Source organism: Triturus cristatus, chromosome 2_1 (assembly GCF_964204655.1).
Source record: "Triturus cristatus chromosome 2_1, aTriCri1.1, whole genome shotgun sequence".
NCBI lineage: Eukaryota > Metazoa > Chordata > Amphibia > Caudata > Salamandridae > Triturus > Triturus cristatus.
The window spans coordinates 194,776,196-194,798,603 of NC_140581.1; the positions used below are offsets into that span (position 1 = coordinate 194,776,196).

A 22,408-nucleotide genomic window follows, 5' to 3' on the forward strand; every position below is an offset into this window, starting at 1 on the left:
GGGGAAGGACTGGGAGAAAGAGATACAGAAAACAGTGTGGGCCTACCGCATCACCCCCACGGGGACGGGGTACAGCCCCTTCCAAATCCTAATGGGAAGACACCCCTTCACCAAGGACAACGTCATGTGGAGGGAAAAGACAATAACGAGCAAATGGTCTCCAGCTGTAGTACAACACAACCTGGAGAAGGCCCAGAGAGTGTACACGGAGTACTACAACAAGAGACGGAATGTCAAAAGCGCCACTCTGGAGAAAGGGGAGTGGGTGAGAGTCAAGTTAGCGGTTCGAAGGAAGAAGGGAGACAGCAAGTACAGTCCCCCTCTACAGGTGGAGGAAGTATATGAGAGAGCCGCCCTACTCAGCGATGGAAACGTGTGGTCCCACGACCGTATGGCGAAATGCAACAAGATCTTAAAATGGCCAGAGGAGGAGAACGAGAGAGTAGTCCATGAGACCTACCCTAAGGACAGCGAAGGAAGTCAACTCCCGGAAAGAAGAGGAACACCAGAGAGAGAGTACAGTGGGGAGCAGGGAGACCAGGGGACGATGGAAGTGGAAGAGCTACCGATGGAGGAAGGCCACAGCCCGGACAGGGCGGGGCGACCCCCGAGGCATGGAGGGGAGCCCAGCTGTAAGCAATGATCCTGGTAATCCCGGCACCCCGGTAAGACGTACCCGAGCTGGCAGAGAGATTGTGAGGCCTAGCCGCTTCAAAGACTTTGAACTAGATGGAGGGAGTGTACCTTAGAGACTATGAGGACTACATGTTATCAGGGCCATGGAATAGGAGGGAGATATGTAGTGTGCGTTCTAGTTCTCGCACGCTGCGTAGTTACGCAGCGCGCGAGGGCAGAACGCGTGTGAGGCTATGCGCATGCGCGAACACCGGAACGCGCGATAGAGCGGAGCCGCGGCACGGAGCAGGGAGTGTTTGCCCGGCACTCTTACATGTGTGCATCTAAATAAATACCTGATTGTTCTTACATCCCTGCATTGGTGTCTTCTATATGTGGGGGCTACGTACAACATTACATAGGCCTGGTCAACCTATTATAAAACAAGAACTACAAGTACCGCAATGCAAAGTAAAAATCTAGACTGGATGGGTCACTCGCGCAAGGGCCACGGAAACTTGTAAACTCTGACATACTTCTTTCATTGATTCTGTGTGACTGCATTAAATAGTATCATGATCCTGCTTCTATTCGTGGTTCTAAATTCAAAAAACGTTTCTAAATGGATTTACGTGTGCATATTCTAAGTATGTACACGTGTTCCCCGTTTTTTATAGCAGTCCGAATAAAGCAATTGCTCTAGCATCTTTTGGACACATCCACGTCTTTTTCTGGGTCTGTCTTGTTTCGGGCATCTTTCCCCCGGTGGTTGTGCATGTCCCCCTCTCGGCTTGGCAGCGCCGGTTCCGTCCGAGAGGTAGCCCTAGGCCGCACTGTAGCCCCGGCTGGGATGCCGAGCGGTGCCGGGCCGCTGCTGCCCGAGGAGGGGGGCCCCGGCCTAGATATGGAAGCGGCACTGCTCCGGGAGCGCCTGGCTGTACTCGGCCTGGAGGAAGAGGGTGGCTGCGGTCAGCCGGACGCACCGCGGGCGCTGGAGGAAGCCGAGTCTGGGGAGGAAGAAGATGAGGACGGGCCGGTGCTGCTGCTGCTTCCCGGGGAGAGCCTAGGCCAACCCGAGGCCCAGCTGTTTTACCCGGACGGGCGCCACGGGGGTATGGCCGTAGCGCTGGCCCAGGCTTACGGGGGGGAGCAGGCCGCGCTCATCCGCAGCAGCCGGCGGAGCGTCAACACAAACGAGTTCGTGCCTGTGCCTACCTCAGAGCATGTCGCCGAGATCGTGGGGCGCCAGGGTGAGTGTGCTGTGAGTTACAAAAGTGGGACATCCAGCCAAAAATTTTGTTTTTTTTGACGGGTGTGCTTCTGATCAAGGGGTTGAGTTGCTTGAGGAAACTGGGAGGGGTGGGAATGATGGAGGACGAGTGGGTGGGTGAGATCAGGAGAGGCGGTGGTGTAAGATTTCGTAAAACGATGTGAAAGAAAGGAGATTCAAGATCAAAAGGTTGGAGAGGCCGAGGTGCTAGATGTTGACGAGTGGCAAGTCTGAGTTTCGAAGGAAGGAGTTATATAGAAAGCTCTCATCGGGAGAAGGTGTGGTGATCTGCAGTTGAGAGAGGGTCTACTGTATATTAGGGTTAAACGTGACAGTGGATCGAGAGCTTTGGATTGAGGTACAAGGAGCACATAACTAATTGAATATTTGATGATTAAAGGAGTTCCAAATGTGGACATCAGGGTAAAGAAGTATCAGTGAAGTGGTGAGACCTAGAACAGTCTGGATTGTGTTCACTGAAAATAGTGACAGTATCACAAGAGTTGGCTCATTAAGAGCAGGTTATATAGAAAGAGTACAAGATGGTGAGTAGGCGGGACACGGAGAAAATTGGGGAGTTAACACTAGAATAATTAATTATCTGAATTAACAGGATGGTGAGACGGAGTACTAAAATTTGAGTGTCAAACATGAGTAAATATGGAGCAAATAAAATGGTGTACGGCGAAAAAAAAATATAAAGAAGGGAAATTGCATAAAGTGGGTAGGAGGAGAAAACAGTAAACATGAGAACGCTGGATAAATACATGATTGGGTCTAGAGACCTGAAGTTGCTTTCAACATTTGGATAAGTTAAGATTTTGTTACCGAAAGTGAAATGTGATTGGGATCTAATGGAAGTGTATCCTGAATCCATGCGGGGCACTTCTTAGTAGCCAAAGTCTTGTCATCTTGTGTTCCCAGACTTCTCTCAATAAAAACGCTTCCTCCTCCATGTGCGGTGTGGGGTATTCCATTTGTGCCATGGGATTGGATCAAAACTGGAATCATGTGAAGACAACATTCACACTACATTGACTTCTCACGTTCTAAATTTTGATCTGTTCACATTGTGAGCGATATGCCTATTCACACACATGCAGTGCCATTTTTCTCAGAAGCGTGGAAATGCTTGTTGGTTGGGCATTTGTAATTCTCTGAAGATTCCAAAACCTTCCCTCACAGAAACATGCTAACATCCTGTGATGTTAGCCAAAGCGTAACATTTGCAGGTCAATCTAGGATGGACAATTTTGGAGTATGCATAAGCCCCATGTGGTATGCTATTATGTGGTAAGTTGTGGAACAGTTAGAGATGTGATGCCCCAGATAAGAATGTTATGTTTTGAAGTAACGGGAAGTTGGAGCTAAGTAGCAGTGGAGCTCTGACTGCTGAAGGATGGGGTTTAATGTATTGAACTTATGGCCTTAAAATATTAAGGACTATCAAGCTGATGTCAAGAGGTGTCTTTTCTTCACCCAACCAGTACGGACTCTTGAGGGTAGCTTTCACAAATGGTTGAGGTTGATAGGTGGGTCTAAATGTTGCAGCTACCCACATCCCCAAAAAGATAGGAATTTCAAGGAAGAAACTTACTGTCTCTGTGTTGCATATTGGTGCATTTGCACTTGTTATATGCTCACACACACATACAAGTGGAGGATACGGTTCTTATCTGGGGAGGTGTAGAAAAGCTGTGTGGTAGGACTTTTGAGGTTCCTGCAGATTTTGAAACTTTCCCTCTTGGATAGGTGCGGAAAGTCTACGATTTTTGCTAAAGTTGTGGTTGCAGTAGCTGAATAAGACACACTACCCTGGACTCCATTCGTTATCTAGCTTTTAGAAATGCCTGAAGTGCCGGAAACATTCCCTGAAAAGATTAACATTTGGGTCTTCTGTGACTGGTGATAGGCGTACGTAATGGTGTTTATCATTTTTTGGTTGAGCCTACTACGCTGTCTGGTTGCGAAAAACCTATTGTGTACTTGAAATTGGCTTACAAGCTTTGCATTTCTTACCATTGGTTGGTTTTATTATAACTCATTTCCTTTCTTCATATTCGATGGTTTGCCTTTCTCTACTTGTGATTGTACCAACCCTTGTAATATAGCCTCTTAATGATCCTTTATACGCTTGGGCAACTTCTTCTATTTTTTTTTTTTTCTTTCGGCACTCCATGTGAGTGCACATGATTTTTTAGCTTTCTCCCTCGTGTACTGCTTCACTGCCACACAGATCCATTCTTCTCCTTCACTGTGTTTCTCCCCACTCCTCTCAGCCTGTCTGTAAGAGCACAGTAACAGATTTTTTTTTGCTGCGGTATGGTGGAAGAGCAGGCAGTTTAAGGTTTTTTTTTGTTTTAACCCCTGCATTCCACATATTGCATGAAAGCACAAGCTTTGGCTCACAAAGTTTTTATGGTACAATCGGAGGGGTCATTTACTGCACTCAGCTGTTGTCTGAGAGAGAAGGTATACTTATCATGACATTTCTTCTGGTCCTATAACTCTTCTACCTGGGCTACTGCAGAAAAGCACAAGGCTGAATAATCTGAAAAGTAAATTAGGTCTTGGCAAGTGCCTCCTTTTACATTCTGATGCGTCGTTATTTTTAGGTCTCGCCTGCGAACGCAGCGCGAAGCGCTGCTCGCAAGCGAGATCTATTGTTGCTGACTTGCCTCGGAAGTGGGACAGGAGATGTGCACGCGCAGGCTTTTGGCGGATTTGAGTTGGTGTACGCGCCTACAGCCACGCGGCGTGCACATCTCCTGTCCCGCTTCCCTCGCAAGCCAGCATGCAGTTTCTCAACACGCACGTCCTAGGCACCGCGCAACCACTATGTGCTCCTGCTCCAAACCCCCACACCCCTGTGCCCTCCGCTTCCCCCACCACCGCTCCCATCCGTGTCCCTCACTCCTGGAGCAGGGCTGCTGCTGTCCAAGCACACATGCGGGTGGGATTCCTCCTAGGAGATAGAAAGCGGCTAACAAACCTCGGTGTTTCCTGCAGTACTGACCAAAGCTCCTTTCCTCGGCTGCCTGCGATGAGCGACAGCAGCGCACAGACCGACGGACAGGAACAACCAGGGACTGAAAAGCGGCACCCAGTAACTGTCCTCAGACAGCATAACGGAAAGCAAACGGACCTCAGCCACCACCCGCCTCTGCTCTAACGTTCCTGCTGTGCGTAAAGGGGCGTCGTTTATGAGCGTAACCGAGCGCCTCCTGCAGCAGCACCACCGCGACTCCATGTTTAACTTTCCCCACCTCCCAGAGACCCAGAGCCGGCCAGGCGCGGGGCTGCCCCTTACTCACACCTAACACACCGCAGCCCCACCATGCCTGGCATGATGGACAAGGGGATTGAGTTCCTGGGGAGGACCCGACCCAACGGCACCAAAAGCCCCTCCAACGGGCTCATGAGCGACGAGAGCGGCAGCGACGACGAGCACGGTGGGAGCCTCGAACGCTGTGAAAGAGAGGTCATGGAGGGCTGTGTGGGGGAGAAAAAGAATGCCCATCAGGCTCATCCCCTTGCTTTTGTCTTTCTAGATGTCGGGATGAGAGTGGGAGCTGATTACCAAGCTCGGATTCCGGATTACGATCCCGGTAATTTATGTTCTTACCAGACTCTTGCGCCTGTGGTAGCCTTGGTAGCAGTGTCTGCACTGGCAGATTTTGGGAATGCTTAAACTGTTATAAAGTCAATCTTTATGATTTTATTCACTATCCACATGTATTGTGAACATGTGTATGTTTTTATAAGATTTTTCTGGAGAAAAATAATTTCAATATAAGAAGAAGCGAATTCAGCCCACTCTTTAGGAACGGTGAGCTGCCCAGGGTCATGTTGTGTTCAACTAGCATCCTTGGTCGAGCGCATTGTATTTCTAAGCCCCAGCCTTCTTGGGTTTTTCTCCCTTCTTTGCCTGGTAGACAGAGAATGTTGTGTTAAGACGCCTCTGCTCCGTACTGCGGTAGCCTCGAACGTACACAATTGAATTCACAGCGAATGCGTTTCGTGTGTTCATGTGGGAATGCAGTTTACGAGGGAACACATAGGACTTTATTTCGATGGCACTCCTACATTTTCCAGCTCTCGCTACCTTTGTAAATGTGTGATTGTAAACATCAGCTGGAGGTATCCTCGCACAGTGAACATGGCAAGTAGGCTAGGCTAGTCCACTGTGCTATGGCAGACTTTCCAAGAGGCCAGCAACCAATGGGAGTCGGAGCGCTGACCACGCGACAACCCCAAAGCTTTCATTTCAAAAGAACAGCGCTGACTATTGTTTGCAGTCCATGTGCCTTGAATCTGCGACCAGGTTGAGAAGAGCCGCATCGATTGTTATTTCGACCAGAACGAGCGCTAGAAAAGCCAATAAGTCATCTTTTTTAAAAATATGATTTTGTATGAGTAGTTGTGTCTATAGGTGCCTGGGTGAAGGCGAGAGCGTATCAGGGGGCAATCCAATGCAAGTATAAGGAAGTGCACGGGCAAATGGGTTATTGACCCAGTTCAAAGCAGAATGAATGGGTGAGTCGTAGGGTGCGTGTGTGAATTAATGCACGAAAAAGGGAATGTATGGATGAATGATGTATGCACAAATGGATGAATGAGAGTGCATGAATGAGTGAAAAACAAGTGACAGTGTGGCTGGATGAATGCTTAAGACTGAGGGAGGCCAGGATGTTGTAGGGTGGTGTCATCTACTCGTGAGAGGTGCCTGCGCTCTGCCAGTACTCATTAACTAATACTTTAGCCTTGTGCCCAGTCATTCATTTTTTTAATTCATTCGTACGTACGTGACCTGCGCATGCATCTACTCGTTCACCAATTGACTCGTTCTCACAGTCTCCTATTCTGCCTGTGTTACCCTCGGATAGGTTGTCTATTGTGACCACATGGGCTAGTGTTTCCGAATCCACATGGGCCAGGGTTTTGGAATTTGACATGTTTCACCCTCGGAGAGCCTGCGGCTCGTAGAAGTCGCCTTCGCGGCAGGTTTGGGCGGTGATCGGAGCCCTCCACCCGGACAATAAGTGGACAAACCTCGTCTAGGTGTCAATGTTTTTATTCAGCTCAGGGCTTTTTCCTCGGTACATCTCAGATGTTTCCTTAGAGCCAGACTGTAATAACAAACTGCAGTGTTTGGAAGGATGTTGTTGCTTGTTTTTGTTACCCCCTTTCTGACTCTGCCCCGTACCATGTCTTAAGAAAACAAGCATTTGCAATGCAATAGGTCCCGCATTACTGAATGTTTGAGCTATTTGTGTTGCATTATTAATAGCAATGCCAATAGCTCAGACTTTAATAGTGTGAGACCTATTGCATTGCAAATGCTTGTTTAAATTCTGTTCAGTTTCCTGAGTGAAAAGTATTTGGAAGAAAAACCATGCCGTTTCCTCAGATTAAAAACAATTCACTCCATGTACAGATTTGAAGTACCATCAAAAAAGTGTTTGCTCCTCTTCCAGTATTTTGCTGCGTTTGATTTCTTTTACTTTTGTAAAACAATACTTTAAATACAAACACTGTCAAAGCCAACAGCTTGGCTCTCACATTATGAAGACAAGACCGATTGTCTTTGCTAATGCTTGCTATCAGGATAAGTGTGGGAACAGGGAATGTAGACCATATAAATCCTATTTCTTTTCATTTATGGCATCTAAATGCAAGTTGGTATGATATATAGAACAGCTTTTGCAGTCGCCTTCTGAATCCCTTGGGTACATCTTTTGGGTAACATTCAAGCTTAATGGTCATTTGTCTTAAACTCAGATTCTTGGGCTCTTTTCTGAAACGCATCGCTTTTCTTCATACTTATTTGTCTTTCAATAGATATTATCTTATTAATTGATGCACGGTTGGTACATAATTCAAAATCGTAAGTTTTAGCCCGGTTGATGGCTCTTGGTGTCGCATGTTTTTTGGACAGCCAGCAAACACCGTACCTCTGCGACTGGAGGGGTTTCTTAGACGGAACAGAATTACTTTCGAAATTTGGTAAGGGGGCAAAGAAATTACAACTTAAAAGATCACCTATGTATTTTTTTCCCTTCTTACTTTTTGATTTGGGCAACTTTTTTATGTAGAAAAACCATAACCAATGTACACCAATAACACATTTCTGAAATCAGAAATGTATCTACTTTTCAGAAATGTACAACTTTCAGGGTTCATTTGGTTTCACACCCGTTACTCACAAACTGCACGTATGTAATATAAGCTGCAAAAATAAGAAACCGAAAACCACATGTAAAACTGTCCTGGATTTCCCCCCCCCAAACTTTCTGTCCTAGAGAGCCGGAAGGAGTGCTATCTTAGCACAGCAAACCTTTTGTTGAAGCCATGAAAAAACTAAAATACACTTTTTTACACAGCACTTATCACAGTTTTTTCATAAAAACCCCCAAAATTTGCCAAATGTTGGGCATTTTCTCGTTTCTCTTAAGAGCAGGGGTCACTTTCTGTATTAAGATCTACTTGTGTCAATTGAAAAACATGTCAAGCTGCTAATGACCACATTTCACAAGATTATATTAGTAGCCACCTATGCAAGCCTGACAGTGATGATTTCCTCAGTACGTAAAAGCCCTAGGTATAAATGCCCCATGTAAGGGTAATCCGTCTCCCCAGCGCCACATGATTAAATCGTCAAGAGGCAGGGGACGTCGATGTAGAGTTATGGAAATGTGTTGTGGGAAAAGCTATTGAGGGGAAGAGGGAATCGGGAGTACAGAAGTTGATTACTGGTATAGGATCGTGCACCAGGATGGAAATGGAGGGGAGACATATAACTTTTTTTTTTTTTTTCCCTCTTTGTAAGAGGTCATTAGAAAGTCAGGAAAAAATAGAACATAATAATTTTGAGAAAGGGCATCCCGTGAGGCAAACTGAGATGTTGCGAAATCCATTCTGAACGAAGAGATGGAATCATGTGTGTGGTGGCTCTGTAGATTTCTTTTACACAAAATAGGTTATCTGCAGTTCGGTATCTCAAGATCTATGTTGTCTTGGGTTCAATACAAAGCTGGTGCTAATTTAAAGAAAACAGTGCATTTTACTGCAATTGCATATTGACTCCGTCTTCCATTTGAATGAATATCGAATATTGGCAACCTGCAAAATGTTTATCGACGTTGCCATGCAATTACTGATGGGGTCTGATTATAGGAAGCTGCTCTGCTTGACTCAATTTGTTGTTAGATGGCTTAGGAATTGTACCATTTTTATCTATTGTGTGGCAGGTGGTATTGGAGACTTCTTCCGAAACCCTACAGATGTCTTTACATGCCATATTGTCTTTGGTGGCAGCACTTCTTAGCGGGGGAGGTTTTGTGAAGGGGGGGGAGGGGGGTACTAGTGTTTACCATACTACTATTATTTAAATGACTCTGGGGTGCAGTGCAGGCCAAAATGATATTAAATGCACCATTGAAGTGAACTTGCCTTGCATTGTCCAACATTTGTGTTCTTTCTTTGGTTGGCATTTATGGGTACAAGCCACTGCTGCGGATCTGGACAGACATTCGGTATAAACATGATTTAGCGACATCATTGGCAGTGACGTGATACCCAGCTGAGGACATGCGATCACGTTTTTGTCCTCCTTGAATCCTTACACAGTTAATAGTCTGATTCATTTTATGACATGCCTCCTCAATTAGGGACCTGTGCTAATTGGAGAAGCTTACAGTAATCGTGTTGCCACACATGTCTATGTATTTTATGGATTTTCACTGATAAATTAACACATTACAAATGTGTATTTCTGCATTAAAGCATAGAACACGGTGTCACGTTACCACCAGGGTAAAGCCGGTGCTGAACTCTCCACAGTAAAAGATGTACCAACTGCAAAGTTATTTCACATTTATGAGCAAAAAACTTACTTCATGGTAAATCTGCATCTCCTTACCTTTGAGAAAAGTACCCAAGCCCTCCTTCCTTTTCGCTGTTAAGCCTGTTGCTGTAACATTGTTGTTCTGCACCTTCTGCAAGCAACGGCGCAAACAGGGCATCCATTGTACAGTAAATTGCAGTACTCGAATCTTGATAACATGGTAGCCGGAATCAAGGCTAGTCTGCCTTGTGTGTTGAAAAGTGCAAGATTTTCATAGACGCATACATTATAGCAGTATAGTCCTAAAACAATGGAATGATGTATTACAAATTGTTAGCTTCCATGTGTGCACAAAAACAAGGATTCTTCTTTAGCCATGAGGTAAAATAATTTGCAATTTCCACGGTTGATTCCCTATTTTGTCCCCTTCAATGCTGAGTTGTCGGATAACTATAATCTTCACTTTCCTAGTCTGCTCTCTTTTGGTGCCATAACCACTGACTGTCCTTCTGTGTTTTTTTTTGTTTTTTTTGCTTCTCAGACTGTTTCCAATAAGTCACATAATACCCACAGACACTGGAATAATGCAACTGTGCAGGACCAAATTATCCAGCCGCATTGACTGAGTTATGTGATAGGAAAGGATACATTACGAGGTATCCTATGAATGGCAGGGAATTTGTATAGCACATTCAATAGCGCTGTTATCTAGCAATTCTGACGAAAAATAATAACCTCATAGACACGGGTCTTGGTGCTATAAAAATAATACGATATACTAACAGGTTGCTATAGTTGGTACAGATTGTGCACCAACTTTTTGCAACCTGTCTCTTATTTTGCCATCTGGCATATGTACTGATATGTCGCATCACAAAAATCACATTTGCCATGGGTTGCAGAATGACCTACTTAATATAAACGACCTCATGTGATTGCCTACATACAACAGAATGATAATCTGCAGATGGCAGAAGACCTTTAGCCCTGTGTCTGCTTTCTCATACAGGTTTTTAGGTTTCGCCTGCACAGCATTTGCACTGTGCTTGAGAAATCTATTGTTTTTAATATAAACTTAAAAAGGTACTTACATCCCTCCTCATCTCTTTCCTGGCTTCCTATTGGTTCCTGTGCGTACATCTTACCTTTCCTCCATTTCGATTGGCTGTAGTAATTTTCCAACATTTACCAATGGTTGTTCCTCTTCTGCTTCTCTTATTAGTTTCCCGCTGCCGAAATACAGTTAACATCTGCTTTGGAACTGTATTTTTATAAAGTTTTGCCTTTTACTCTTGCAGCATATTTATATAACAATTTATCACCCGGAGAGATTGCGTGGTTTGCATTCTAATCACAGGATGTTATGCGGCGCAGCCGAAACTCAACCGGGATCCCCAGCTTGCGAGTCACTAGCTTTGGCTGCTGCGCCACATCCTCTCCACTCCCGTGTTATCTTTCAGGGAGCCCTTTCCTTCTGCCAGACGATGATTGATGAAAACAGCTGTTTATACATTGCATAGGCAAAACCAATGCATTACCAATGCTGGTTTTTTAAGCAGACCATGTTCTTTAAAGGAACCATTGTGTGTGCTTTTTTCCTGTTTGAGAAGACTTTGAAGGAGGAGACAATGTACCCCTGGACCACTACTTCTCATCCCAAGGTTACCTGAAACTACTCCCTAATGAAAAGCTGCCCAGTTGGACAACTTTCACTTTGCAAACCAGTTTTGACCTTCTATGAGGAGCTGGACGCTTATCAGTGGTTTTCAAATGCGGCTGCAGTCACAAACTATTGCTAAATCTCTTTGCAAATCTCAGAAGTGACGCCCTCTCTTAATTGCATATTAACATTTTACGACCTGTTAGTATTTTTGCAATGTGTCCTATGTACTGACAGCTCACATCACAACATTTCCAAAGGCAAGGAGTAGCAAACAACCTGCCAAATGATTATCGATTACACAGGTCACTGAATGTGACCCTCCCTGTCGTTGGCTAGTAACTTAAGGATGGCTAAACTCATAGGCACAGAGGCATTCAGGGCATGGTATGTTGTAGAGCGTTATTCAAAAAGAAAGGCTATAGAGAGAAGAATCATTAACTATAAAACTAGCTATCTTCATAAAGGGCCCAGGGGTGTGGAATTTAATAAAATATCTACTTGTACATGGGGCAGGTTGCTTCATAAATCTACTTGTCCCGTAACAAAACCCTCTTGTCCCTTTTGTGCCATGTAATGTGGCGACAAATTATGGCAGCAATCTCATTATAGAAGAGCTCTGAAGTAGCCTCTCTTGATTATGCCAGGGCACCTTCCATAGTAGGGTTTGAATACTAGCAAGTCCCTTCTGTTGCCACGTTTCCGCAGATTTGCATACTGGAGCTGAAGGTAATGGAAAGCAATAGTTCCAGAGTTGGAATGCCCTTTTGTGTCTGTGCAAAGCTACTAACTTGCGTCTTTTAAGGGTTTTCACCAACTCTTCTCTAATCTTTTCTCATACGTAGAAAGGTTCGAAATATACTCCTGACAGTGGACATAGAACGTCTTCCAGGCTTGGGGAAAAAAGGTGGGAGGAGGGAAAGTGAACTTGCAAACACTCAGATTTTTGCATGAGCAAATCTACACATGCATGCTGCTCATGCTAAAATGCAGTTCACAAATATTTTCTAGGAGTACTAATTCTTGGCCTACTTGTCTAAAGTCTTGTGAATTCATGAAAGCCTCATATCTTCACTGGGTGCTCTTTAGAGACTTTATTTAATAATTGGGCCCTAATTAGGTCTGGTGTTAACAATGGCCTTTTGTGTTTACTAAAATTCTCTCTCTGCTAGATTCACTGTGAGTGATGACATTCTGTTCTTTCACAAGGAGCATATCAACACACTGTCGTTTTGTTCAGTGCCAGGAACTACTGTGGCAATGTATGCTATTTGAGACCAAAAACTATTTTTGCTTCTGCCAATGTTTGTTATAATGGTGAGAGCCTGACAGCTCCCACACCAATAAGGTTTTACAAAAACCATGCCAAAACAAGTCACGTATTGAAAAAACCTAAAGGCTGGCCAACAATTTCAGACCTACTGGCTTTACCAATGCTTGTTTATTTTTATGTCTCCCATAACCTTATTAAAACTGGTTACACTGATTTTCCATGATGAATATTTTTTGGAAAAACTAGCATACATCAACACATTTTACTAAATGATGCTGCAAAGAAATGGTACCTCAAATTTTACAGTAGTTTAGCGAAATGTTTTTGCATTTTTATGTGAATTTTTTTTTTAAAGCAAAGAATCAATCTTGCTTTCAAGCGCTTGCAAATATTTGCCTCTAATCAGAGAGCATTCTGGGAGCATTATAAATAGATAACACACAAAAAGGGAAAAGGGGGTCCAAGGGAACGAGTTTTAGAGACCTGCAAGAGGTTTTTACCCCAATAAGTAATCACAAAACACACAAATAACCTCTCGGGTCTGGGCAACTTTAAAACATGAGCTTAGGAAAGAAGAATACTATGATCAAACTGTGTCTAGAGTGACAGTGCCCTAATAAGGAAAAGGATCCCTTTCAGGATGAATGCCCTCACTCACCAGAAGGTGACATGCTTCATCATTTGGGCTTTCTCCTCTCAGTGGGAAAATCTAGTCCCACTGAGGGCTACAACCACCACACTGAGAGGTGGGAGCTCAGGGATGTTTTGTATGGAGAATTAGGATACTCGGATCCCAAAGACGAGCACTTGTGTGATGTGAGGGCGCAGCGCAAAAAAATAGAGGGATGTGTGAATGTGATCTAAAACTGGCTAGTGCAAGTGAAAAAATGATTTTTATTGGCTCATTAGCCCTGCCAGGAATAAAAAACAGTGCAAAGCAGTAACTATTGAAAACTGCTTGGTGACAAAGGTCTTTTTTCAAACTTTATTTGCACGTGTGTAACACTTCCTAGCAGCAGCTTTGTTTTGGTCCTGATGAAAGCCATACATACTCTCGAGATGGTTATTGGCTGAAACATGTCACCAAGCAGTTTTCAATAGTTACTGCTTTGCACTGTTTTTTATACTTGGCAGGGCTAATGAGCCAATAATAATCATTTTTTTAACTAGCACTGGCCAGTTTTAGATCACATTCACACATCCCTCTATTTTTTTGCGCTGCGCCCTCACATCACACAAGTGCTCGTCTTTGGGATCTGAGTATCCTAATTCTCCATACAAAACATCCCTGAGCTCCCACCTCTCAGTGCGGTGGTTGTAGCCCTCAGTGGGACTAGGTTTTCCCACTGAGAGGAGAAAGCCCAAATGATGAAGCATGTCACCTTCTGGTGAGCATTATAAATAGCCTCATATTAATAAACATTGAAAACGTGTGTACACATTTTTATACTGGAACCACTGTTGGTAGTGCAGTGTGAGCCTACAACTTTTACTTAGTGCTCACCCTAAGAATAAAGGCTTTGCATTCATGAACCATAAATACATGTTTTAACATCATTAAAACATGGAGACAAATATTGCCTTAACTACAGGCAATGCCTTACTCGCATCCATAATGTGTTACTGTAAACTGGCAGCCAAAGGGTTTGTGCTGTAGGGGGTTGGGCCTTCTTGTCCCAAGGACAAAATACACATGAAAACTTGTTGCCCTTGACCCCAAACAATTTGTCCCGGGCGTCGGGCTATAGGAATTTCACATCCCTGAGGGCTTATTTAATATTGAGTTGGGATACAATCTGAAGAAGTAAAAAGAGAGGCTAAAAGTTGATTACCTGTAGTCAGGTGATATAAGTTGTTCCATGTCATGATGTGATATTGTATTTGTAGAGCGCAACTAATGCCAGGAGGCATCTAGGCACTGCCCACTCTGACAAAGTAATAACCCTGCAAAGGAGAACAAAATAACCACAAAAATGCATCGGGAACTGAGCTACCGTATGTTATTGAATAAAAACCCCATGTTTTGAGCTCATTTCTAAAAACTAGCAGATCAGAAGCCGACTTTGTGAGGAGGCGGAGAGTTCCTTAGTTTGAACGTGGTGGAGACGGAGCTCCTACCACCCCAGCTCTTGAGCTTTGGGACTTCAACTAGGTTGGCAGTGGAGGATCGAAGCTCTCTTTGAGAAGTGTACCAGGAGAACCTGTTTAAAATACTCTGGACCAGCCCCGTGTAGGGTCCTAAAGGCAATACAGAGGGCTTTGAAATTGATCCCTGCCTGCATAGGAAGTCAGTGAAGGTTAGCAAGCACTGATCTAGCGGACCGCCACCTGGGAATTTTTAGGTCTCGCCTGAGACAGCGCTTTAGCGCTGCTCTCGCGAGAGCTTTTGTAAATGGGGATCTGGAAGTGCAAACGAGTGCTTTCAGGCCTCCAAATACAGTGCATGTGCGTCGGCCGGGCGCGGCACCATTTGGATGCCTGAAAGCACTCGTTTGCTTTCACTTTCGCGGGCCGCACGGCCGCTTTGATGTGATCGCGATTACTTTCACACACGCACATACCCTACCACGGTCAGTCATTCCCTCGTGAGTTTAGCAGAGTGCACTTCAACCAGCTTGCTAATGCATTTGCTCTTGCAGCTTTAAATAATCATGTTGACTGTGCTCTGCATTGTGAAATGAAGGTTCTACTAGAATTGTTTTATTGGAGTATGTAAGAGTTGTGCTGTGAATTATCTTCACTTTTTAAATTTCCCGCAATCACTTTTTGTTACACTGCACCCTTCTTCTTGTGTCACAATTCAGGACAAAAAGCATGTTGCTTTCGATTCTCATTCCAAAAATAAATTCAAGCTATGCAAATGGGCAACTGAGGAACACGTTTTGAGTGGAATATAACTTTTATTAAACACAGAACTTGACAAATGATTCACGACTCATTTCCATAACTCGTGAATTTAGTAACTTGTGCTTATTTGCTTGTGAACTCGATATCCTTTTGATGTATGCTTTTTTCTCTTTAATGCCATCGCTATTGTATAAAATTATTTAAAATCATTACTAGACTGCAGACCCACAATACATTCAATGCTTAAACTTCAGGCCTCCAAATACAGTGCATGTGCGTCAGCCGGGCGCGCGCACCATTTGGAGGCCTGAAAGCACTCGTTTGCTTTCACTTTCGCGGGCCGCACGGCCGCTTTGATGTGATCGCGATTACTTTCACACACGCACATACCCTACCACGGTCAGTCATTCCCTCGTGAGTTTAGCTGAGTGCACTTCAACCAGCTTGCTACTGCATTTGCTCTTGCAGCTTTAAACAAGCATTTGCAATGCAATAGGTCTCGCAGTTGCACGAGTTAAAGCTATTGGCATTGTAAATGACAATGCCAATAGGCATTGTTATTTGCAATGTCAATAGCTCAAACTCGCGTAAAAGCGAGACCTAATGCATTGCAAATGCTTGGTTTTTTAATGTCATCACTTTGTCTTAGCTCATCAGATTTATTACACTGAACCCCATGTCTGTTATGCGGATTTAACACAAATTCTTCTTCAAACAATTACCCAGAGGCGTAGCTTCAGGGGGCATGTTTTGGGTGTTACACCCCCCCCCCCCCCCCCTAATAAATATATTCTCAAGTAAATAATTGGGTACAGGCTCTTCCAGTCTGGTTTGGTGAGGTGTCTGTCGTATTTCACCAGGACTTTACATACACACAGACAAAAACGCTTACACACTCTCCATCTCTCTGTTTTGAAAGTCTTGAAAAATGTTCGATACTTTACAAAGTATTGTGATGTCTTTCCATTAGTACCCCGAAAATCGCATTCCTCTCCCTTTTCACAGCCCCTCTCACCCACCCTTCTTGCGATATAATGTATTTTAGCATTAAATTGTTGTAGAATCTGAAACTCCCCCACCCCACCTTACCAACCAAGCTACACCCCCTGAACATTTCAGACAGTAATTTACTGCTGGCGCCACTTGAACATATGCTCGTCGATAGCACTTCACCCCGTTTACAGCCCATTCACTGGCGAGACGCCGCTTACTTGGGAAACCCACGATAGCATCTCTCCACGGGAATCAGGCAGCCACATTGTAACACTTGCCCACATGCCTCCTTTTCGATTCAAGGAGAACAACAAACGGATACTTTTGAAATTTGGGCACTTACATATGGTTGCTTAACGATCACGGGTGCATTTCAATATATTTATATCTTTTTGGTCCTTTATGTGTTCTGTTTACCGTACTAAAATGTAATCATTTACTTTATCTTGCACAGTGTAAAACAAATCTAATTCGGGGTTCATACAATGCTGGCAACACGCATTTAATTTCCGTTTGCCATTTTCTCCCAAGACAGCAGCCTGTCTCTATTCCCTGAGGAGACGTCACCAAATGCCAGCAGAGGCAAGGACTAAATACAATGATAATAAAAACAAGCATTTGCAATGCAATAGGTCTCGCATTTACGTGAGTTTGAGCTATTGGCATTGTAAATGACAATGCCTTATATTTATGTTTTAGTTTTTAAAGCATAAAATAAAAGGCATTGTCATTTACAATGCCAATAGCTTAAACTCATGTAAATGCGAGACCTACTGCATTGCAAATGCTTGTTAATAATATAGTCGGGCAACCACATTTTGAAGAACCTGAAGTCTGGCCAACAGCTTCTTCTGAAGTCTGACAAAAAGGGCGTTGCAGTAGTCAAGCCTGGGCAGAATGAGCGCAGACCCAACCGTTTTCTGAAGGGACTCCAAAATAAATGGGCAGTTTTTTTAACAATTTTAAAAATGAGAAAGATGGAGGAGGAAATCGCATTGATGTGATATCTAAAACAGAGCTTAGTATCGAAAATTACCCTTAAGTTTTTGGCTTTTACGGCTGGGTTGTGCAGGTTTCCCAGTTCTTGGAGCCGCTAGTAAAAGAAACGTTTGGATCCGAAAAGCAGGACCTCGGTCTTTCCAGAGTTTAACCTCAGACAGCTTTCCATCATCCATGTGCTGATCTGTTGCATGCACTTGCGAAACCTAGATGCAGTGTCCTGAATATTGCTTGGTATTGCCGCAATAGTCTGGGTGTCATCAGCGTATGACACTATGGCACACCCAAAGGATTTGATGAGTGGCATACAATTTGAAAAGAGAAGGGCTAAGGGAGGAGCCCTGGAGCATCACTTAAGGAAGCTGAAAAGGAGTGGATACTGAGTTGCCGATTTACACTCATTGCTCTTGATCTGCTAATAAGGATTTGAGAAGGGATCGAGCAGAGCATTCAACCCCCAAATCCTGAAGACAGCTGATCAGCAGGTGGTGTTCGACCGTGTTGAATGCCGCTGAGCAGTCCAACAGGATCAGTGGGCCTTACCGCCTCTGTTCACTGTGCATCTGATTTTCTCTGTTGCATTAATGAGAGCCATATTGAGAGTCGTCAAGAAATAATTCTTTTTATTAAAAAACGTTTGTTCGAGATTCATTTTTTTTGATGATCTTTGCTGATGGAGGTAAGCGTGCAATAGGCTGATTGCTCCAATGGTCTACATTTTTGCCTTTTTTTTAAAGTGGTAAAATGGTGGCTTTTTTCCAATGCGTTGGAAAGACTCCTCCTGTCTGTAACATTAAATTGAAAAAGTGGGATCCTATCATTTCTGGGACGAGACCGATGGTATTTGTGGGAAAAGGATCTGCAGGGGAGCCAGATTTAGTTGTCCCTGGTAGTTTGAACACCTGATTCGTGGTGGAGCAGAAAAGGAATTAAGATGAGAGCTTTTGCTCGGAAGTGGGTCAGGAAAGTAAAGCGGGTACTCTTGAGAGTTGGAAGGATTTGCCTGTGCTCCGTTTTTACCTTTTACTGAAAAGGCATTGTAAATGCCATGAACCTTCAGTTGAAAGAATGATGTTAGCGTGTTACAGAAGGTTTGATCATTAGCTGAGTTTTTTTCCCTCTGATTCTGGAAAGTTTTTATAAGGCGGCAAATGGTTCTTTGGGGCAATTACTGGCAGAGTTTATTTTATCAGTGAAGTAGCTCGATTTCGCGGTAAAATAATTTATGCTTCGCAAACATCTTTCTATCAGTTTCCTTCTGTGCATTATCATAGTCCCGCCTCCAACGGCATTCTTGCCCAAGTCATAGGTGTTTTTCCTGTCTGAGGTTTTCAGAAAAGCAAGGACTGAAGGCCTTTCTCTACAGCTCCAGCCATCTTTTAGAGGAGCTAGAGCGCTGACTGCTGAATGGATTCAGTCATGGTAGTCGTCAGAGGCCAACTCCGGATTGTTAGTTAACAGGTGCCTGCTATTGGTGAGAAGTTCCTTTAGTTCGTTTGTGTCAATAGAGTACCAGAGCCGTTGCTTGTAATTATACAAAGGGATATTCCCTGTATCTGAGGCTTTGGGAAGGCTCCTGTTTCACCTCTGGCTCCTGTTTCTTCTCTAGATTCTAGTTCCTTTTTCTCCTCGAGTCTAGTCCCTGTTTCTTCTCAAGTCCGTTTCTTCACAACTTCCCCAGTTCCTTTTTCTTCTCCCCCTTTGCCTGCCCCAGTCCCCGTTTCTTCTCGATGTCCGCTTCTTATCGCCCTCCTGGCATTCCCGCCCTCCTGCCCTGTTTCTTCCCGTCGCCTCAGTGCCCTGTTTCTTCCTGCCCTTTTGCCTGCCCCAATGCTGTTTCTTCTTGCCCTCCCGCCTGCCCCAGCGCCCTGTTTCTTCCTGCCCTTTTGCCTGCCCCAATGCTGTTTCTTCTTGCCCTCCCGCCTGCCCCAGTGTCCTGTTTCTTCTCAAAGTCCCGGTTTCTTCTCCACCCCACTTCCCAGCACTGGCTGCTTCATTGTGCTTTTTCTGCCATCTTGTTCTCCATCCCCCACCTGCCCTCCTGTTCTCCACCCTCACCTCATTAGCGGAGCCAGTAGCTCACCTAGAGGTGTGACCTATTGGCTTTGCCAGTGCTTGTTAGAGCATACTGCAGCCCCCCAGACTGTGGTAAAATGCTGCTTGCTTGTCGTTCATTCCATCTGCAGTAGACTGCTTTCCACATGACCATTGTATTTAAATCAGGCGTCCTTAATGAATTGGTTTTGGTCATAGCTGATCACCGAGGTACCATTCCAAGACATTTTTAAAGCTCTACCATCTTAAGAACCAATGACCCAATATGTACATTAGCATTGCAAGAGGTCCACTCACTGAAATGTGTACTTTTATTTGTCACTGCAACCATATGCCTACTATGTTTAGGTGACCGCATGTGTTCTTTCTCTATTTTTGCTTTTTTAATTCATCTAGCATATTTTATAGAGTTTGTATGTGTGTTTTTATTGTGGGTGTGTAGGTGGATGAATGTAGAAGGTAATTGGAGAGGAGATGGATTTACGCATGAGTGTGCAAGAATCAATGCCAGAACATGTTAATTTATCAACCAGACCTATTGCCAGTGACAGTGCTTGTTTGCATTACAGTCTGCAAATCATGCAGCAAATTGTTAATTTTTATAAAAGTGAAAAATGCATAACACTGGTATAAAAGTTTTGATGTCCTTGAAGGTATCAAAATTATGTTATAATTTCTACTATTCACATTGTTGATGTGTGTGACACCCTGTATTGAGCAGGGGGAAGCAAGTAGATATTCTTTCTCCCAAGTTGTCTTTAGATCCACCATTAAAAGTCTCATTGTTTGATTCACTCCAAACTTTTGCAAAGCATGGGCCGCTTGTGAACGGTACGGGCCGGCTAGAGGCACCCGCACTGTGCGTGTTACAGAGCGCTGAGACACCACCACGTCTGAGTGGTTGGGACGACTGGCAAACCCCTCCCCTCTCTTGGAGATGGAGGGCAGATCAGGGCCTGAGACTGCTCTCTGCCTGTAGCTATTGCGCTGGGGAGTTGGTGATTAAAGTGTGACCCCCTTGGCACATGCGTAAAAAAACAAGACTTGTGGGAGCTTCAGGACCTAATGTAGGCACTGCCTACTAGATCTTCCCATATGGTGTGCACCGAGGCATGAACGATCCAGACCCTCAGCACAACTGCAGTCTTCCAACACCCGCTCATGGCACATAACCTTAGGGTGAGGCGTTTGGGCCTCCCATGGGCTTAAGGAAACCTCTGGCTGAACACCTCTTGGTTGTGACCTTGTGTATCCATCCTGGTATTGAGCTCACAATGTTACATATCCACTTGCCTGTTAGTGACTCTGGGCACATAGTCGGCAGTACCTGAAGGACTGATCTGAAGCAAGGCAAGCTGCCATTTGAATCCAAGAGGTTAACATGCTCGCATGAGACGCAGCTTGAGCTGATCATGTGGGCGGAACCTCCTGTTGAGCCAGCTACATGGAGTCAAGTCTCTGCTATTAGAAACGCAAGGAAGCTTAGTCCAGATTAATTCACTTACCTCACATTGCGGCTCCATGAAAGAAAAACTGGAAGCGCTTGAATAACGACTATCGGCAGCGGCGAACCACATTTCTGATTCAGATACCCCGAATACCTCAACAACAGATTGCAAATGTATGATTGAGGAACTGGAAAAGATAAAGAGGAAGAATGAATACTTGGGGGTAAGATCTTGCAGATGTAATATACGTATCATAGGCATTTGGGAAACAACCACTATGGGGAAGCTTGAAGAATTGGTGGACGAAATGACCTTTCCTTCCAGTTTGTGGTGGATCCGGCTCACCATACCTTGGGCCCCACCCAGATTGATCCCCGGAACTGAACCATGTTCAATACTTGCAAATTACTTAATTACAGAGATCTGGATGACATACTTGCACTGGCTAGGGCTAGAGCAGGATTCACCCACGAATCATTCAGGTTATTGTTCTACCTTGACCATACCCAAGTGGTATAGGAGGACAGATGGTTTTGTCTCAGTGAAAAAAGAGACTGCTGGAGCTCGGTGTCAAATTTGCGATGCTATACCCAGCACAGTTGGGGTTCCACTACAGTGGCAAGCTACACATTTTCACATACCGCCAGGCAGGCACAACTTTCCTCAAGCAGCAAGACCCTGTGGCTAAATTCTGTGCCCACTCCCAGAGATCGCTCAGTCTGGGGCGAATGGGAGTGGAGTGTAGAGATCTCCCTGGGGCCTACACAGCCCGATGATTGCAGCCTAGGCAGGGAGGCTTGCCCGACTACTGAAGGGCATGGGTGCTGGGGGAGAGTGGAGTGCCTGTCTATTGCTCCGCCTTCAAATTCAAGATGGTGAATCTCCAGTGATGGCCTATGCGGAGAGGTTGGGGGGGGGGGGCGTCGACCTACTGCTCATGAATGTGAACTGCACAGCACTTGCCAACACGCTTGAGTGAGGTGAGGCATAGAACATTTACCCAGCTGCTACTGGCCGTTGCTGACACCTGTGGGCTTTCGGGATCACTGTAGGAGGCTACTGACACATACATGCTGGTGAGTGCCCTAGTGTGAGAGTGAGCCCGATAGTGACCTTGTAGACCCCCTAACTGCACTGGCAGGGCCTTATTGAACTTTACTGCGAGCAAACTACTGCCACACAATTGAAATTCGGTGCATCTAGTCACCATTGTGAATTGTTATGGGCCTAATGTGGATGATTCAGCCTTCTTTGACAGGTTCTGGATCACAGACATTGGCTCTACATATGTCCTTTGGGGTGGAGACTGTAACGTCACTCTGAACCAGGACCTGGACAGGTTGCAAGCTCCAGCCACTTGTCATGGTACTGCAGCAAGACACATTTGTGACATTATGGAAGA

General features: G+C 44.7%; 1 protein-coding gene across 1 annotated transcript in view; it reads left to right on the forward strand.

Moving 5' to 3' along the window:
* The first annotated feature begins 1,343 nt into the window (after nt 1-1,343).
* MEX3C (mex-3 RNA binding family member C) overlaps nt 1,344-22,408 on the forward strand; it is a 52,289-nt gene continuing 31,224 nt past the window's right edge. Inside the window, exon 1 of the mRNA XM_085629843.1 lies at nt 1,344-1,865. Within this exon, the coding sequence (XP_085485969.1) occupies nt 1,391-1,865 (475 nt within the window). The 5' untranslated portion in view covers nt 1,344-1,390. The remainder of the gene's footprint in view (nt 1,866-22,408) is intronic.